This window comes from Zalophus californianus, chromosome 9 (genome assembly GCF_009762305.2).
Source record: "Zalophus californianus isolate mZalCal1 chromosome 9, mZalCal1.pri.v2, whole genome shotgun sequence".
NCBI lineage: Eukaryota > Metazoa > Chordata > Mammalia > Carnivora > Otariidae > Zalophus > Zalophus californianus.
This window is the reverse complement of record NC_045603.1, coordinates 121,660,264-121,679,186: the sequence shown is the minus strand read 5'-3', so window position 1 is coordinate 121,679,186 and position 18,923 is coordinate 121,660,264. Positions and strand designations below refer to the sequence as shown.

General features: G+C 38.6%; 1 protein-coding gene across 1 annotated transcript in view; it reads left to right on the top strand.

The window, feature by feature from the left end:
- PLXDC2 (plexin domain containing 2) overlaps positions 1-18,923 on the top strand; it is a 469,728-nt gene that overhangs the window by 153,905 nt on the left and 296,900 nt on the right. The window contains exon 2 of the mRNA XM_027592981.2: positions 12,339-12,550. Within this exon, the coding sequence (XP_027448782.1) occupies positions 12,339-12,550 (212 nt within the window). The remainder of the gene's footprint in view (positions 1-12,338; positions 12,551-18,923) is intronic.

Here is an 18,923-nt window from a genome sequence, read left to right as displayed (position 1 = left end):
AGATTTTTTTCTGGGTTTTGTACTAAAGTCGGCACACTGGTGGAAGGGAGGTTTTACATAAATGTATATTGTAGCAAGTACTTAAAGCAGAGACCTTTGCAGTTTATCTGCAATTTGTTTGTATGGGTAAAAGTATTTACTAAAAGGTGAATTCAAGGGAAGACGGGGAATGAAGCAATTGGACTGTAAAAGTCTCAGAATGCTGCTAATCTCTAACGAATTGAAAGGTTACTGTAGATTCTATCTCACTTTGGTAGCTTAATCCTCAACTGTGGTTTGTATATTTTAGGAATATAGCATAGAAATTTAAGTCTAATTTTAGTACAGTTTTCACTGTCTTACTTTCCTTTTTAATGTAATTTTGTTGATTGTGGTTTATTTACAATGTTAGTTGAATTGCATAATCAGCATAAAATATATGCAATCACACAATTTAATTAGGGAATGTTATTTAGGAAAGTAATGACTAAATCCAGACATTCATAACATTTTAGAAATTCTTGAAACTTTATTTTAAAACTGCCATTTGAGTGAATGGCAGTTGAAATTTAAATTTAAGTATGTCTCTTTTTCAAACAAAAGTGAAAAAATCTTGTCAAATTCAGTGGAGTAAAATATAGTATTAAAAGTATGATACAGGGGTGCCTGGGTGGCTCAGTTCTTAAGCGGGGCGCCTGGGTGGCTCAGTCGTTAAGCATCTGCCTTCGGCTCAGGTCATGATCCCAGGGTCCTGGGATCGAGCCCCGCATTGGGCTCTCTGCTCAGCGGGAAGCCTGTTTCTCCCTCTCCCACTCCACTTGCTTCTGTTCCCTCTCTTGCTGTATCTCTTTCTGTCAAATAAAGAAATAAAACCTTTAAAAAAAAAAGTATGATACAGTTTGTGAAAGACCAAAACTTCTTAACTAAAACAAACTGAGGGTTCTAGAGGGGCGGGGGGGTGGGGGGATGGGGGAGCCTCGTGATGGGTATTAAAGAGGGCACGTTCTGCGTGGAGCACTGGGTGTTATGCACAAACAATGAATCATGGAACACTACATCAAAAACTAATGATGTAATGTATGGTGATCAACATAACATAATTAAAAAAAACTACACTAATGTTCAAACTTTCTATTTCCCATCATTTTCTCAATTTTTGGCTTAAAGGTTCCCATTCTTGTGATAGAGGCTGTTTGGAATATACTTTTTTCTATCTCAATATTTCACCCCTAATACTAGTTTGAGTTAATCATAAGGGGAGGGACCTGGGTAAATGGATGAATTATGTAAGTCATCAGCTAGTAAATACTCAAAAACTACTTAATGAAGGAAATGACATCTTTGTATATAAAGTATTCCATATTTAAGCATAAATAACAAAGTATCGGTTTTGTTTAAAGAATTATATGGTTTATGCTGTAACTAATATTTATGAATCCTTACTTCACAATGTCTTTGATATTCAGAAGCATAAGTCTTTTTCCTGTGACTTTTTTGAAAGAACTTTTTCTGCCCCGCATCGGGTGCCCAGCATCGGGCTCCCCGCTCCGCGGGAAGCCTGCTTCTCCCTCTCCCACTCCCCCACTTGTGTTCCCTCTCTCGCTGTGTTTCTCTCTGTCAAGTAAATAAATAAATAAATCTTAAAAAAAACATGAAAGAACTTTTCTGTAAAGTTATTTGGAGATATCAAAGCTATGTAGTTTTGCCCATTGCTTTGTGGTTCTAAGGTCGTATGAAGGTATATTTCATTAAATTTATGAATCAAATGTGAGAAATAGAATAAATGGAAAAATTCTTTTTTCTTACTGTATTAAATTTATCTAAATATTTTAAAAGATTTTGGAGTTAGAGTGTTGTAACACTCATATTTTATTTGATGAAGTTCGTATATAGCTTTTTATAGGTTAGAAAAGTATAGGAAATTTCATAGAAATTGGCATGGATGCTTCTAGTTTTTGAAAGAAATGACGCAACATACCTAAGTATTCAAGGCTAAGAATTTAAGCAGAAAAGTGAGATTATTTTAAGACCTGTCATGATGGAAAACACCAAGTCACCACCCCAACCATGTCCTGACATGTCCCAGGGGGACAAACAGACTGAACACCCTGGGCAGTTTTACTGAACATTTATTAGAGTAACAGAAATGAGCACAAACTCTCCTGGACAAGCTCATGGCCGTTTGTATAGAAATGGCATTAAATCAATAATTATGAGAAAAAAACTGCAATAGGTTTGAGTAAAGTTCTATGAGATCATTTTAAAATAACTCTGCCTGGGAAAATGATATGTTGGTGGTGATGAAAGACTTCACCAAGTCAGAATATTTGGATTTGAACATCAGAAAGTAGAGACTTAAGTGTTTTTTTTTTTTTTTCCCCTCGCTATAGAAGTGAAACACTGTTGGGGTCCCTGGACGGCTCAGTCGGTTAAGCGTCTGACTCTTGATATCAGCTCAGGTATCGATCGATCAGGGTTGTGAGTTCACGCCCCATGTTGGAATCCACACTGGGTGTGGAGCCTACTTAAAAACAAACAAACAAACGAACAAAACAAAACAGCTTTGTTTGGGGCGCCTGGGTGGCTGAGTCAGTTAAGCGTCTGACTCTTGATTTCAGCTCAGATCATGATCTCAGGGTCGTGAGACCTGAGCCCTGTGTTGGGCTCTGCCTTCAGCGGGGAGTCGCCCTCTCCCTCCTCTCTACCCCATCCCCACTCAAGTGTGCATGAATTCTCTCTCTCTTCTCAAAATAAATTTAAAAAATCTTTTAAAAAGAAGTAAAACATTGTAGAAGATGTGTAAAATAAAGATATGCCATGAGAACAGATAAAAAAACCCTAGCTGCTTCCATCCTGTATAACATAGAAAAAAACACTGATAATACTATAATGTACTTCTTTCTCTTTTTTTGCTTTCGTGTATTTGTATATATGTATGTTTTTTCTTTTACCTAGTTCAAATCATATTACAGTTTTTTATACTTATTCATAAATCTTTTAGTGCATGTCAGAATATTTCCACAGTATCAAATCGTGGAAGACTTTTGCTACAGATTGTAAATTTGCCAATATGAAATTTTTATTAAAATTTGAATCTACCTACCGATATTAGAGAGTACAATACTTGCTTCAAAACAATTCTCTATCAAAAACCAGCAAGTACGGTTTTACAATAAATCTTTGTGAACTTAATATATGAAAGAATTACGTTGAATTTCTCTGACTTTTTATAATGTGAAATACTTTAACATATTTATTAGTATTTATATTTTCTTTGCTGTGGGTTATCTACTTATGACATTTGTCCTTTTTTTTTTAAATTGAGGGACTGATCTTTAAAAAGTTTATTAGGTTAGATATATTTGTATATAATCAAATAAACCATACATGACTGTCATTTTGTAGATCAAAAAATTGAATAGAAGTGCACATAACATTAATCTTGATGTTCTGCTGGTCTTTAAATTTATATAAAACTAAAATAGGACTTTTTATTTTCCTGCCTGACATTTTAATTTTTTTATATAATATTTTTTAAGATTTTATTTATTTGACAGAGAGAGACACAGTGAGAGAGGGAACACAAGCAGGGAGTGGGAGAGGGAGAAGCAGGCGTCCCGCTGAGCAGGGAGCCTAAGGGGGGGCTTGATCCCAGGACCCTGGAACCATGACCTGAGCCAAAGGGCCGACGCTTAAGGACGGAGCCACCCAGGCGCCCCTGCCTGACATTTTTAAATGGCTTTCTATTGTGTTTGTGTGTTTCGTGTAATGACTGAGCCTCAAAGTGAGTCTCTTGAGACTGTATTTGTTTACCCCTATATTTTCAACCCTAGCACAAAGCAGGGAACTCAAAAGTATAGATTTTGTGGTTGTACTTTTCATTTTTATCTAGGAATGGTATTCAACATTTAACAACTAATATCTGGCTAGCTAATGGGAACAGACCACACCTTAGGGCTGAGCCCAGATCTAAGTTTGTTCCTTAGTCATTGGAGTGTATGGAAAGCATTGCTCATTATTTGGGGGCAAGTAAGGAATGGAGGTGCAGTTAATCTCTTGATTTGTTCAGGTTGAGCTTTAACGAACAGTTAGTCAAATTTCAGAAAATACTGCTGGGTTTGAGTCTAAGACTAGGGAATGCTTTACACTAACTAAAGTCATCTTTTAATAAAAATGCAGGCCCAGAGTAACCTTATATTTATAAGCTTAGGGCTATAACTTAAAAAAAAAAACAAACAAACAATAAAGATAATTTTGTGATGAGGAAATTGCAGGTGTTATTGACCACTTGTCCAAGTTCATACAAATCTCTAGAGGGCATTTAACCTATAGAAATTTGGGGCATTCTGATAATGGTATGATTTGATTTAAATCAGATAAAATTTATAAAACAGTCTGATAGAAATGAATATATTGGCTGTCATCTGTGGTCATTGGCTAAGTCAGCCTGGGCTCAACATTGGGCCATTGTGGAGTCTGACCCCACAAACTGAATATGGTCTGATGACAGTATAGTGTGAGACTGAGTTTATCAGACATCTGGTAGCTATAATTTAATAGAAGACCCTCAGTGATATGGGCCCCTAGGCATTTGGACATAATGTTTGACACTGGGTACAATTATGCCAATTGATTCCATCTGGCTTGGACTGGCTCAAAAGATTCAAGTTTTTTTTTTTCAGAGAAGCTATTGGCCATGACTAGTCCTTGTTTACAGAATTTTCCATCTCCCTTGGCAGGCAGAGTTATACTTTTCATGCATTGGGGCCTAGCTTTTAGTGCAGAGACCTTATTTTGAAATCACCCGTTCTGGAGCACTGGGTGTTATATGTAAGTGATGAGTCACTAAATTCTACTCCTGAAACCAATATTTACACTATATGTTAACTAACTAGAATTTAAATAAAAACTTAAAAAAAACACACAGGCATTCTGAATACAGGCAGCAAGGGTAGTTTAGGATAGCTAATGATAAATAGAAGTGTTAAGGTATTTTTACCAAATAGCTTTACTTTTTTGGCTGTGCTGTGGAGACTCTAAAGTCTCATACTATTTGAATTTTCACAAATTAAAGAGTAAACCTGAAAATAAATGTTGAATATTTAACAGGATTCCAAATAGCCTAAAATATGTAAGTGATAGACTTTTATAGCTGGGAGGGACCATAAAGGCTATAAAACTGCCCCCTTTCATTTTACAGATAGCATACCTAAAATTTCCATGTGGATTTTGGGTTCACGCAACTTTTCTACAGAAGATCTCACACACCTTATTAAACGATAGATTCTCAGATTTAATTAAATGCTATTTCCTCTCTTTATAGATTATTTGTAGATTATTATAACCTGTAGACAGGTTTCATATGGAAATGAGTTTTATTCTCTAAGTCTGACAGATTTATCTGAAAAATCAGCAGATGGTCAGAGTTCTTTGATAATCATCTTTTTTATTATGAAACAGGAGGTTATCATCCCAGTAAAACATGTGAAATCTACTTGAAGGAATTCAGTTTTTCTTTCAAATTTCTATTAGGTAGTTAACAGAAAATCCTCAACAAAAAAGGTCAATGATTTATTTTCAAGCACTTCCCATTTCAAGATATAATAAAAAATATAATCAATATTAATGTGCTGTTACTTTCTGCTCTGTTTGTACATTAGCATTATTTCATTTCCTCCCATCGACAGTCAACTTGATGGGCTATTGTATTCCTTTTCTGCTTTCACATGCTAGATTTTTTCCAGATTTTTGCTATTTTCAATAGCACATTTTGTCTAATTTATTTTTTTCCCTTTTAGCTTGTTTCTTTGTGTCATGTCATCAAGGTTTGTGACAGATAGCTAAATTGACCCCCCAAAAAGATTAATCAGAGGCAGATATCTACCAAGCCTCTGGATCCAGCTCTGGTTACTTTCCTAGTCTATCACTTACCACCTCATAATGCATCGATTTTCTCTTATGTAAGACAATTTAATAATAGTACATGCCAAACACATTAATGTATGCAGATGTTTAGAACAGTGCATCATATTTAATTAACCCCAAATTTAGTTTAGTTTTTATTATCAATATTAGTATGATTATTATGAATTCATAATCCATGCATAAACACCTCTTTTATAACTGTTAACAAAGTTTTATTCTTTGTATTTATTTTTAATACTTTAGTAAATATGTGGCACTGCCTTAAACTTGTCTTAAATCTCATTCATGATTGTTCGTAAAGCTAAGAATGTTTTCCATAGGATTCCATCTTTCTGTATAAAATTTAAAAGTTTGATTATTTTATTTAATAGTAAAATTAGAAAACTATTAATGCTTCACACTTGTAGAGTAATTCTCCACCTATTTTAAGTTAAAATTGTCCTTGTTGCATCTACTTCATAACTTTTCAAACTCACTGGGCCATGCCTGCATTCTTCAAAGACATGTGTTGAGTTTCTTATGGACTTCGTTAACCAAAAAGAACCAAGATGATAAACTGCAACCATAAATGTTGCTGAACATCACCCAACTGGCCAGTGAGCTATTTTTGAGTCAAACTCATGTCAGATAAATAAAAGCTGTTGTAGATTTGTTTTCCCATAGTTTTCTCTTTCTTCCACCCTTTTATCTGGCTACTCAGGAAGGTGGTTAAAATCTTAAGTTAGATAAGAGATTACGCACATAATCTTTTAAGACTATGTCTCAGATGAGCAGCAACTTGGTCAATCATTCATTCGCTTATTCATTCATTTGTTATTCAGAAGATTTTAGATACTACTATATGTCAATGCCCATGCTTATAATGATGCGACAAAAGATGTAAATAAGATAGAGTCTCAGATCTGAAATATCTGTGTGTCAGGAGTCTTCCTACGCCGGCCCCAGGTTTGGTGATATGCTAGGAGGACTCAGACAACTCAGCATATAGTTGTGCTCATGGCTATGATTTATTACAGCAAAAAGATACAAACCAAAATCCACGAAGAGAAAAGACACTTGGGGCAATGTCTGGGAGAAACTAGGGCAAGTTTCCAAGAGTCCTCTCCAGCCGGAGCACATAGGACACATTTAATTTTTCCAGCAACAAGCCGTGATGATGCAGATAAAATATTATCAACCAGGGAAGTTCGTTAGAAACTCAGCAGCCAGTGTTTTTACTGGGAGCTGTTCACATAACCACCTTCTATCTAGCAGGTACCAAGAGTCCAGACTCCCAGAAGGAAGGCACGTGTTCAGCATAAACCATATTGTTTGCTCAAACAGTTTAGCCATAGTGAGCCACTCTTATCTGTTAGAGAATAGCAGGAAAATTCCCTAAATCTAAGTTTTCCAGACGCTTAGCCAAGGGCCAACCTAGTGAAGGGCCTGCTGAGTTAACTCTTTTCTGCAAAATCGTACATTCAAGTGGAGATAGGCAGAAGAGTGTTTAAAGAGTTAGGTAAAGAGAAGTATTGGATTATGACAAAAACCTCAATTAGCTCTCCCAGGGGAGTAAAGGGTAACTTCATTTAACAAGAGAATATTTGAGCTAGATCTTTAAGGAATTGTGAGATTTCCCAGAGTCTGGGGTGAAAAAGAGTTTTCCTCCACGCAAAGGTCATGGCAAGTAAAGAGATAATTGAGAAATTCTACATGATGGGAGCATGGGGCATGATGGGGTGGGGCTGCAAAGAGAGGGAAGAGTGGTTGGAACAAGAGCATGGAGTGTTTATCGGTGGTAAAGGAGATGGGTGGTAAGGAGCCATTAGAGGTTTTAATCAGAAGAGAGAAGTAAATAACTTTGAAAGGTATCTCTGGTAGCAGATGGAAAAAAGATTGGAGAAGGAAGAGTTTGAAGACAAAAAGATCAGATAGGAGGCAAGAGATGAGAGGACATGCCCTAAGGCATGGGTCAACATTGGGGCTAGAGCACAGGGCAGTGGTTCTCAAACAATGGGGCTCAAATAATCACGTGGGAAGTTTAAAAAGACTGTGACATCTAGGCCTACTGAAACCCTTTACTATCTCTCAACAGAACACTCCGTATGGTTTCTTTTCTGGAGCTATCTTACTCTGATGCTGTCAGACAAAACCTCAAATCCACTGTGTAGTCATTTCATTATTGGACATAACCAAGGATATAACCATTTGTATAAAATTTCATCTTCACTTCCACAATAGATTAGGATGCAAAGCCACATTTAGGAGCCTACCTCAACCAGATCATTTCATCTATTCTCATCTATTCTCAGATTAATCTAGCCAGCAAAATCTGTTTGCAGTGAACAGTCTTAATGTTTCTGCAGAGGACTCACAGGGGTGATTTGGTTCACTTGTAAAGTATAGACCAAAATGCTTGTCAAAAGGTATACAGATGGGTCCCAATTACATAAGATGCATGTCAATTTATGTACATTTCTTGGTGGTTTGGCATGTATCGTGTGTATGATTTGTATGCAAGACACAAGAAATACTGTTAAAGATGGTTTCAACATATAACAATGGTTAAACATGTAACTATTGGTTAAATGTAAGCTATTTTAATAAAATCATTCAGATAAGACACAAATATGAACATGCCCAGCACAGTTTTTTTTTTTGTTTTTATTTTAAATTACTTTACAGTATATAATGGCACAAAAGAGACTTGCAAGGTTTGCAAAGAATAATATGAGGATACACATGAGTTTCTTATTTTTACTCTCAGATTAACTAGACATTATTGGGTTTCATAACAATGTTCTATTTAGAATGTAATGAAGTACCTTCTTCAGTAATAGTGTATCTGCTCTTTTAAGCAAATAAAATATCTCAAGAATGTGTAAGAACAATTTATATATTACATATATACAGAAATATGTCTGTGAGCTTTCTACCATATTCAAACGGGAGTCTTTAGATATATTTAATATTTCCATGAGCTATGTGATTAACAACTACAGCAAAATATGTTGGAGAAAATTATCTTTGAAAGTTTTCCATCAGTGGTTTAATTAACATACAGTGGACAGAAAGCAAACAATCTGTTCAGCCAGACTACTCAAAGGTCCCTCCTGTTGCTTTTGTTTTCACTACAGCTGGGAAGGGAAAAATTATATTACTTATAACCCTTTAGCTTGCTTCTGAGTAATTCGTTTTGGTGGTGATTTAAAGAATAATTTAAAATATTTTTATGAGTTTGAAAGCACATGAAGTGCATAGGAATAATTTACAATGTAGATAACCATGCTGTGGTTTTGCCAATTTTTCTCAGTCTTTATTTCTGTAAAACATTCATTCTTGACTTGTTTTATCTTGTCTAAAAATCATTCTGAAATGGGATCAAAATCTAAGCCAATTTCATACTCCAGTCTTGATGAACCATGGAGTACTGAATTATGAGCATATAGGAATGTTTCCTCTTATTATTCATAACACAACCAGAGAAAAATAATTAGATCTAAACTAGCGACCAAAAGAAAACTCACAGAAGCCAAGCCTTAAATCTCACAAATTTTCTTATTAAAAAACCCCTCAGTTCCTTCCTTAGATCCTGTTTACTCTTTGTAAATATGAGAACCAGCAAGTAATCAAGAGACAGGTTTATAAAGTTGAAGGTAGCAAATTCTAGGAGGAGCAAGCATGTCCATAATGGAAGCAAACCAATCAACAGCTGTAATTGCTGTTAATGTGACCATGAAGCAAGAGAGAAAAAAATTATACAACACTGCTTTTTTTTAGGGCAGGGGGAATATCAGGCAGTTAATATCCAGCAGCATGGACTGTTTCTAAGAAACCCAGAGTTGTTTTGAAAATTCTGTTTTGAAGATTTTAATAAAGATTACTTCTTTGAAGTTTTAGGTAGACTTCCTGATTTACGTTTTAGAGGAATGACAAACCTCTGCTGTTCCCTTTGTGTGATTCTTTTTAAAAACCATTTTTAAATCCAGGAGCATCTAATCTATTAACTGCATTATACTGGCTACATTTCGTACCTAGATTGACATTCTAACAAGAATTCTGTATAGATTTTCAGTGGTTCTGATATGATTATTTGTATTCAGAGGGTCACCACCCTTAGTGCAGGACAAATGCACACCTTTAAAGTTAACCTAACTGTTGGGCTAGCAGGTCTTATCTGATTATTATAAAACTTTATAGCTTACTTTTGTTGTAAGCTGCCTCATATATTTTTGGTAATGAGGCAGGATATATAAATAAAGCAAATAAAATTGTTTTATGTAGCTTTGCCTAGACTCATAGGTCTTAGAGCCTGACATATCCTCAGAAAAAGCTGTCTGCTTTTGCAGGTAAGATATTTTCATTCCCGTTTAAAATATAGGGCAACCAAAGCACAGAATTTTGTAAATTATGTTAGACCCCATATCCAGGAAACCTAACAAAAAATTCCACCCCCAGTCTTTTGAATCCTCGTACCATATTTCTTCCATTAATTCTGACTGGTCCAATCACTCTTGCCCCACAGAGACTGTCAACCGTTCATTTATCCATCCGTCAGTCAACAGACATTTATTCAGCACCATTCAACGGCCAGTGGGACAACAGCATTAAAAAAGAAACACTTTTCTATAGTGATGGTGATCCTCATTAGACATAATTATTGAACATTTACTGTGTGTGTCAGGGGGGAACATAATCAACCCTTTATGTAACATGAGATTTTTCAGCCTTACAACAATTCTGTGAATTGTGCATGGTGCTAACATTTCTCTGGCTCTTGGGTCTTTCTTTGTGGAGCTCTTGGCTTTTTCTGTCTTCATGGTTCATTTAAGCTCTAATATTCTGTGAGCCCAAGTTAAAGTCTAGATCACCAATACTATGGTGCTATTTTTCTCTGGGCTGTATCTGCCAAGGCATGAAGCAGTGAGAGACCTTTTAAGTTCATGGTGAAACCAAAGGATATCCTTCCTGTCTAGAAGAATTATTAGCACCTTTCTGAGTTGAAAAGGAAATTATTTTTTATTTTTTTATTTTTTTAAGATTTTATTTATTTATTCATGAGAGACACGAGAGAGAGGGGGCAAAAGGAGAAGGAGGATCCCAAGAAACAGGGAGCCCGATGCGGGACTCGATCCCAGGACCCCGGGATCATGACCTGAGCCAAAGGTAGACGCTCAACCATCTGAGCCACCCAGGTGCCCCCTTTTTTTTTAAAGATTTTATTTATTTATTCATGAGAGACAGAGAGAGAAAGAGAGAGGCAGAGGGAGAAGCAGGCTCCCAAGGAACAGGGAGCCCGATGCGGAAAGGGAAATATTTTAGACCATTTGTGTGTGATTAGTAGTGGTAACCTTAATTTAGTTATTAGAGTTCTAAGTAGCTGATACAATGGTATTATAAGTCACATTAAATACATTTTCGTTTCTTGGAATGTTCTCCTATTGAAGGCAACCTTCAACATCACAGCTATAATTAAATCACTGCTCTCTTAGCCCTTTTTGAACCTGTATCCTGCTAGTTATAAAGGCTGTCAATTCATATCTTTGGGTAATAGTTGCATAGAAGAAGGCTGTTCTTCTTGGTCAGAAACTGAATTTCCCATACTTGTGATACACCTCCTCCTACTGACCTACTGAAATGAAAGACTGGGAGTAATGATTACATCTTATTTTCCCTCCTGTAGTAGTAGGATGAGCTGGGTCAGCAAGGCCAGTCCCTGCTGATGGCTTTAAAATACCTTTGTGATTTGGTCTCTTTGCTTTCCCATCCATTCTCTAAGTGCCTATCACTGTCATCCTTCACCACCCTGCCAAGAGTCCAAGGTGAGAACTGCACAAATGAACAAGAGCCTTTGTGATGCTTCCTGAAGGTGTTACTTATTAAATGAGGTAGGCCATGAACCAAATCTGACTGGTGAACTACAAGGCAGTTAGCACATTTACACAAAGATCATTCCATATATTATTTAACACATTCAAATACATTGTTACCTCTCTGCTGCCCAGCAGAACTTGTGTGAGGGGAATATACACTCACAAGTTAATAACGTCTGACTTATTTTTTTTTCAAATGTGCTAAGAGTCACTAGGTTTCATTCCTTTGTTTGGATTGTAGCTTATTTTCTCCGAACAACTAGACAATGTTTATGAAGTGTGTGTTTGGAGGGCGGGGAGGGGAAAGAATAAAAATGCGTTGCTTTAGGGCTGCACATCTGTTTCAGGGACTCTGCTGGATCTGCACATTAACCATTGCCACGGCTTATGGTGTGTTTTAAAATTGCATTCTACGCAGAGATGTTCATCCCAACTCAAAATATTACAATTAAACAGATTTGCCTGTTAGGAGTTAGTTTCCTATCTTCATGACTGGGCAAAATTATTGTTCTGCTCTATTAGTTAGCATGTGTATGACTCATAACAAGTGGTAACTCATTATTTTATTTCTTGTTCAAACAGATGGGCAATACCAAGTTGCTCAGGTCTTCCCGCAAGCAGATGAGGAAATGGAAGTGGACACACATGCATTCAGCCACCGGTGGAAAAGGAGCTTGGATTCTCTCAAGGCAGCTGACTCTAACCGAGCAAGCATGGGCCAAGACTCCCCAGAGCCCAGAGGTTTCACAGACCTGCTACTGGACGATGGGCAGGACAACACCACGCAGATTGAGGTAGGTAAATAATCTGGGTAACTGAACTGGATTGACGACTGTATTTTCTGTGAGGCACCCAACTTTTGCGTATGGAGAGGCTCCACCTTCAGTTCACTCGAGAGCTTTTGGATTTTTTGGTAAGGATCAATTTAACTCATTAATAAATAATTAGTTAATATTCAGTAATTCAGTAGTCAATAATTATAACTATATGACATAGGTAAATACATAATAGCTAAGCCATTTAATCAGCCATGAGTACGTTTATTCATGAAACAGACAAACACTGGCTTGCTATGGTGATGATCGTGAGGAGACACAAAGAGGAACACGATACAGCACCTGCCTGCAAGGAAGTCGCTATGTAACCACATCAGCTCTGTGCTACATGATACGTACAAGGATATATGGGAGCTGGAGCCTGGCATGGAGGAGGGCGAGGTCACCTGCTTGGGCCTGAGGGTGGGCCATTGTCAAAGAGGCTTAGCCTGGGAGCAGGCATTGAGGCAGGGGCTTGGCAGGTTGAGGGGAGTTCACCAGGTTGATTTCCTGTCGGTAGTGAGAAAGAAGATTCCTGGCAGAGTGAATTGCATCCGCAGTGGCCCAGTCTTAGAACGCTGGGGCACGCTGGAGAGTCTCATGGAGTGACCAACTGTCCCTTTTACCCAGAGCTGAGTGCTTTCCTCGGGTAGAGTGCTTTCATTGCTAAAAACAAGACAGTTCTGGGCAAACTGGAATGGTCGTTCACTCTGTGACTGTAAGCAATTCTGTGTTATGGTTGGAGCTACGAAGTGGACGGAGGACAGTTGGAGATGGGTTTAATGAGTATGGAAGTTCGCTGAGGACACATTTTGGGCAGACTGTAAGGTTGCCCAGAGGCCTCAAGGGTGGTATTATATTGCTTAAATTCCCATAGTCCTTAGCATTGCAAATCATAAAATATGATCCTGTTAGTCCCCCGGGTCTAACAAAAACAAACAGGTCAATCTTATGGAAATAAGCAAAAAAAAAAAAAAAAAAAAAAAAAAAAAAAAAAACACACCCAAGTGAGAATGTAGGCTATTTATTCGTTTGCTCTAGCAAGAGTCAGCTTCTACCACTTCCCTCTGGCAGAGGCTCAAAAGCAGGCAGGGGAGTGGGAAAGTTTCTCGCTTAAAAAAAAAGAGGATGGGGCACCTGGGTATCTCCGTTAGTTAAGCCTCTGACTCTTGGTTTCGGCGGGGGTCACGATCTCAGGGTCGTGAGATCCAGCCCCGCTTAGGGCTCTGCGCTCAGCAGGGAGTCTGCTTGAGGATTCCGTTCCTCTGCCCTTCCCCCACTTTTGCGCATGCGCACACGCGTGTGCTCGTCTCTCTCTCTCTCTCTCTCTCTCTCTCTCTCTCTCTCTCTCTCTCTCTTTCTCTTTCAAATAAACACGTCTTTATAAAAGAGAGACGTCTTCAGATATGCTTTCATGGGAAGTTGTTGGCATAGAGGAGCTGGAGACGGGCTAATTAGAAGCAGAGCATCTTATGTGATCGATTTGGGGAGCATATTTGGCTTATACTGAGTTGGACCCAGAGACGAAAAATAGGAAATCTGTCAGTTGTTCATCAATTCCTGCCCTTTCTGGGCTGATTGCTGCCCAGGTTGCATTCTGGCTCCCTGGACTGGTTGCCGTAGAGTTTGGAGGTCGGTGTTCTATGGTCATCCGTGGTCTGGCCATCGTCTGTTTGAATATCCTCTCTTGATCTGAAGGTTTAGTTCCTATTTTCTCCCAGGTAGCAGGTTTATACGTTTTCAGAACCAGACAAGATTCTTTTTACTGCCCTGAAATACTCATTATTTAGGAAAAGAACTCAACTTCATGAAACAGACACTACATCGTTCTCCAAATAGTATCAAGGCATCATTTTGTTCCCGCATAGTGAGAGGAATCTTCAGAAGATCTGAAACCCAGGCCCTTGGGATTCTGTGGATGTGAAAGGCCCAGCAATTTTCAAAGCCCCTCTCCATCTCCTTAGCTAGTATGTGACTCTGGTGGTCCCTGGCTGCCCCAACCAGGCCCCTTAACAGGCAACAGAGGAGGTGCCAGGAGCAGAAGTCATATAATACCTGTAAGAGGCTATTCTGACTCCTGCAGAGTGCCTGCTATTTTGGCAACAGTGTTGTTATAGCAACTCGGAGAGGGTAACATAATTCTTCCCTGAGCGCTCTTTAGCTGGGGTGCAGCATAAAGAAAAGAGAGCTGAACAGAAGCAGAGGTGTTTACTCTCTGCCCAGAACTGGTAGCTCCCTGAGATTGAAAGGGGAGAACACACATTCCTAGAACTCCGCGATCTCTATACAGGATGCTGAATTTTCCAAATCATTCGTAAAATAGAAAATCCCTTTGCTTGGGGATGTATGAACACTCCTCAAAATATAATCCCAGTTGTTATAGCCGTGATGTTGTTTTTCAGCCATTTTTTCTCTTTTTCTACCTTAACAGAGGAGATCCCATAATGTCAGGGATTTTGCATCAGTACAACAAAGGAGGGAGGCTAGTGCTGGTGCAGGGAGCTGTGTACTGGGCAATCACTTGGTGCTAACATGTGCCGGGCGCTGTATGGAGATCATCTTGCCTGGTCTTGACATCAGCGTACTGAGATTTGTGTCTCCAGGTTCACTGGGTAATCTCAGTGCCTTTTGCATGACGGCAATTTCAGATTTAGGTTTAGTATTTCCCTAAACTCTTCCATTAATGAATAAAGGGGCTGGTATTTAAACCCAGGCCTGCCCAGCTGCCAAGCTTTATTCTTTCTACTTGGCTTTGCTTCCTCTAATAGAAGGAAAAGTAAATGGTACTTTGATTAGGTAATGATTTTGGACAGTGGCAGCACCCCAGTATCGATGAGAGTGCCTTCAGGGTTTCAACCTGGCGGGAAGGAGACTTCTCCCGAAGCTAGATTTCATAACAATATGGCTGCTTTTATTTGAAGAGTTTATTTATTCTGATGGGGTTCTGAGGATTGATGGAGATTATTGGGGACTGAAGTCCCATAAGTCACTCCTTGGCACTACCTCTAGTTCTGGAAACAAAAGCCTACATCTGAAACTTCTCTGCAAAGTTTGTTTATCCTGGCCCTCGAAATGGCATTTTTGAACATTGTTGTGTCTCTTTTAGGGAAAATATTTTTGCCTGATGGAGTTAAACAGAAATAAGGAAGAAAGAAACCAAATGGTGATAGAGGGGCTACTCTGTGCCGGGCATTGTGACAAGGTCTTTCTTATCTCTTGGGAATAAGCATTTTGATTTATATTGCTTAATACAAGCAATGAGCATGAAAGACGATGTGTGCTTTTTCCCTTAGATGCTTCCAGAGTGGATGTCAAGAATGGGAATTACTTTACTCCAGAGCCCTGACTATAGTTAGTGGCTGTGAAAATAATTTGTATCCCAGTGAAACTTCAAACCCCCAGAATGGCATTCCTATGCATGTGCCCCCCTGGTTCTGCCATTGTCTAGACTTTCTACCCCACTTTCACCGAAGACAAAAACAAAAGACAATAGCATATTTACTATTCTGGCACAAATTCATTCAGACATAAACAAAGGCTGTTATTCTCTTAACTTGGTGACAGTATTTTTTTTGGCTCTACACAAGAACAGATAATAGAGGGACTGGAAACCTGGAAAATTCTTCCAGTCGAAGTTTCTTGTTGTTGTCATTGCTTTCTTTCTTTTTTTTTTTTTAATATTCTTCTCCTGAAGATATAAAGATGTTTTGAAACCGTTTGTATTTCCTGATAAATAAGTAGGGACTCAACAGTTGGCAGACGCCTCTTGATCTGAATGTTGACTTCGGCTAGGCTTTTCTTCTTGTACTTTCTCTGTTCATGTGGACATGTAACCACTTGGCCATGTAAGAAGAATGGTGCCTTCTTCTGATGGGTGGGGATTAAGAGCAGTCACTGGTGTGCTACTTTTTGTAATTCCTTTGGGAATACAAGGTCTCCCAAGACTTTCAGGTAAGGCTGAATCGCGTTCATGATTCAACAGTGTGAGAGCCGCCTTCGGTGGGTCCCGTGGCCCCTGGGACCCTAGAGTGGATGAACAGCAAGTGTTTTCACCTTGTTGCTGGCTATTCCTCCCATGCTGGCCTGGAGCTCTTGCAGCCTCGGGGGCACCTTATGGAATGAGGAGGGCCTGAGCAGTGTTTGGTGAGAATTATTGGTCCTCATGAAGATCAGTTTCATCAACTGACTCCCTGTCACCGTGTTCGTAACTTACAGAAATCTGTTCCAAATTCCTTTCTCACACACTGAACCAAACATGGAGTTTCTGTCACGTATTCCCATGCAATATTTTGAGCTTCATCTTCCCCATCTTAAGACCATGAAAATGTTTTTGGAAAGGATCTTCAACTGTGATTTCTTTTTTTTTTTTTTCCCTTGATTCAAAAGCACCAGGATGACTTGAAGAAGGGAATATTCAAAATAGGGTTTATGGATCATAGGAGTGTAGCTCCATGGTCCAAAGTGACTCAGAAATTGTGAGCGAGCCCAGTGCCTCTCAAGGGTTGCACGTGTGACCAGACCACAGGCCATACTTTGAGTTTTGGAGAGTTAGACCACAAAGCAGATTTCGCTATTGATTTTGAAGATATAAATGTTCTGAAAAATCTTAGGTTATAAATTGAATTGACTACCAACAGCATGTCTTGTGGATTTCTCATTTTGGTACCAAATTAAAAATTGCAGGCATATCCAGCAATTATACCCTCTATGTTCACATTAAAGCCCTTATCTGAGGAAGGTATAATTGAGAATGATCAGCAAATATGTGTGATGGATATAGCTAAAATCCAGAGACCAACTGTTTTTCTTCTAGATACATATGTCAAAACTTTTTTTGATCTTCTGCTATAGCACATTTCCAATTGTGTCTGCATCTTTTAAAAATTTTGCAATACATTTCTTTAAAAAGTTAGCAATCGCTAATGGCTGCACATAAGGTTATTATATATGCTCTAATATTTTATTGCAGTCCATGATTAAACAATCTGCTTGAAAGGAAAGAAGTCACTGGCAAGTACTTAATCTAAAAGAGATTGTGATTGCTTTGATGATTGTTTTACAAAGAGAAAGACATCCCGCATTGCCCCATGAAGGCAGAATCTTCCTGGTATATTTGCAGTATAGAGAATACATCAGATATTCTTAGATAATGGAAATCTTACTGCTTCTGTGTCTCAAGTCTAAGTAAGCTTTCTCAATTTCAAAGACCTGACAATCACAAAAATTAATATAAATATGGGATAGTAATAAGACATATCATCCCATTTCACAGAAATGGAGTAAGGAAGATTTGCAGAGTACTGGCATGCTGATTCTTTTCTCGGGCCACTGTTCTGCTCAGTGAACTCACAGAAGATAATACTTATATATGAGAAGAACGTGATAGTGCAGATTTGTGACATTTTCCAAAAGAAAGAAAAGTATCACCTGATACTGAATAACTCTGCTACTATATTTATTATGAATGTGAAAAGCTGGTGTAGATTTTTTTTTTTTTAATGAGGTATTTCCTTTTTAGGAGATCTTAAACTTGCAGAGGCTTCAGTATGTAGTTGCAGAATCAGAAAGCCATGTGAAGGGAGTGCTAAGATTAATCCTGGAGAAGCACACTTATTTGACTCAAGAGTGAATTGAAATTTCCCAAATGCCATGTAGGTGTCAGATTCCGTTCCAAAGAAGATGAAAAAGCGAGCACTGAGAGGGTATGTGATTGAAAAGGAGGAGAAGTACTGCGTAAGTTAATCAGCACCCAGAGGAAGACCCTTATTCTGTAGAGAGCCAGGATTAATGTAGAGTCAAGGTGTCATCTGAACCAAGTGAGGAAGAGAGCGTTAGAAGATACCAAGCATCAGAGTATTTCTAGACAGAGAGTTTTGTACAGATAGGCAGGGCCAAGGCTTTAAACTCCCTTTTAGAAAATGTGTCCTAGAATGTTCAGGCTCCTATAGCAAAACTACCAGAGACTGGGGGGCTTACACAACAAACATCTGTTTCTCATAGTTCTGCAGTCTGGTAAGTCCAGAATCAAGCTTTTGGCAGGTTGAGTGTCTGAGGAGAGCCCACTTCCTGGTTCATGGAAGGCTGTCTTTCTGCTGTGTCCTCACACGGCTCAAGGGGCTAGAAAGCTCTCTGCGGTCTCTTTTATAGGGGCATTAATCCCATTCGGGAGGACGTAATGACCTAATCACGTCCCCAAAGGCCGTGATTCATGACCTAATCACGTCCCCAAAGGCCACACCTCCACATGCCATCACATTGCATATGAGTTGAGGCGGGTGGGAGGGCACAAGTGTTCAGATAACACTGTGCTAAGATACTTGGAATTGATCAAGAAGGTACTTGGACGCTACTG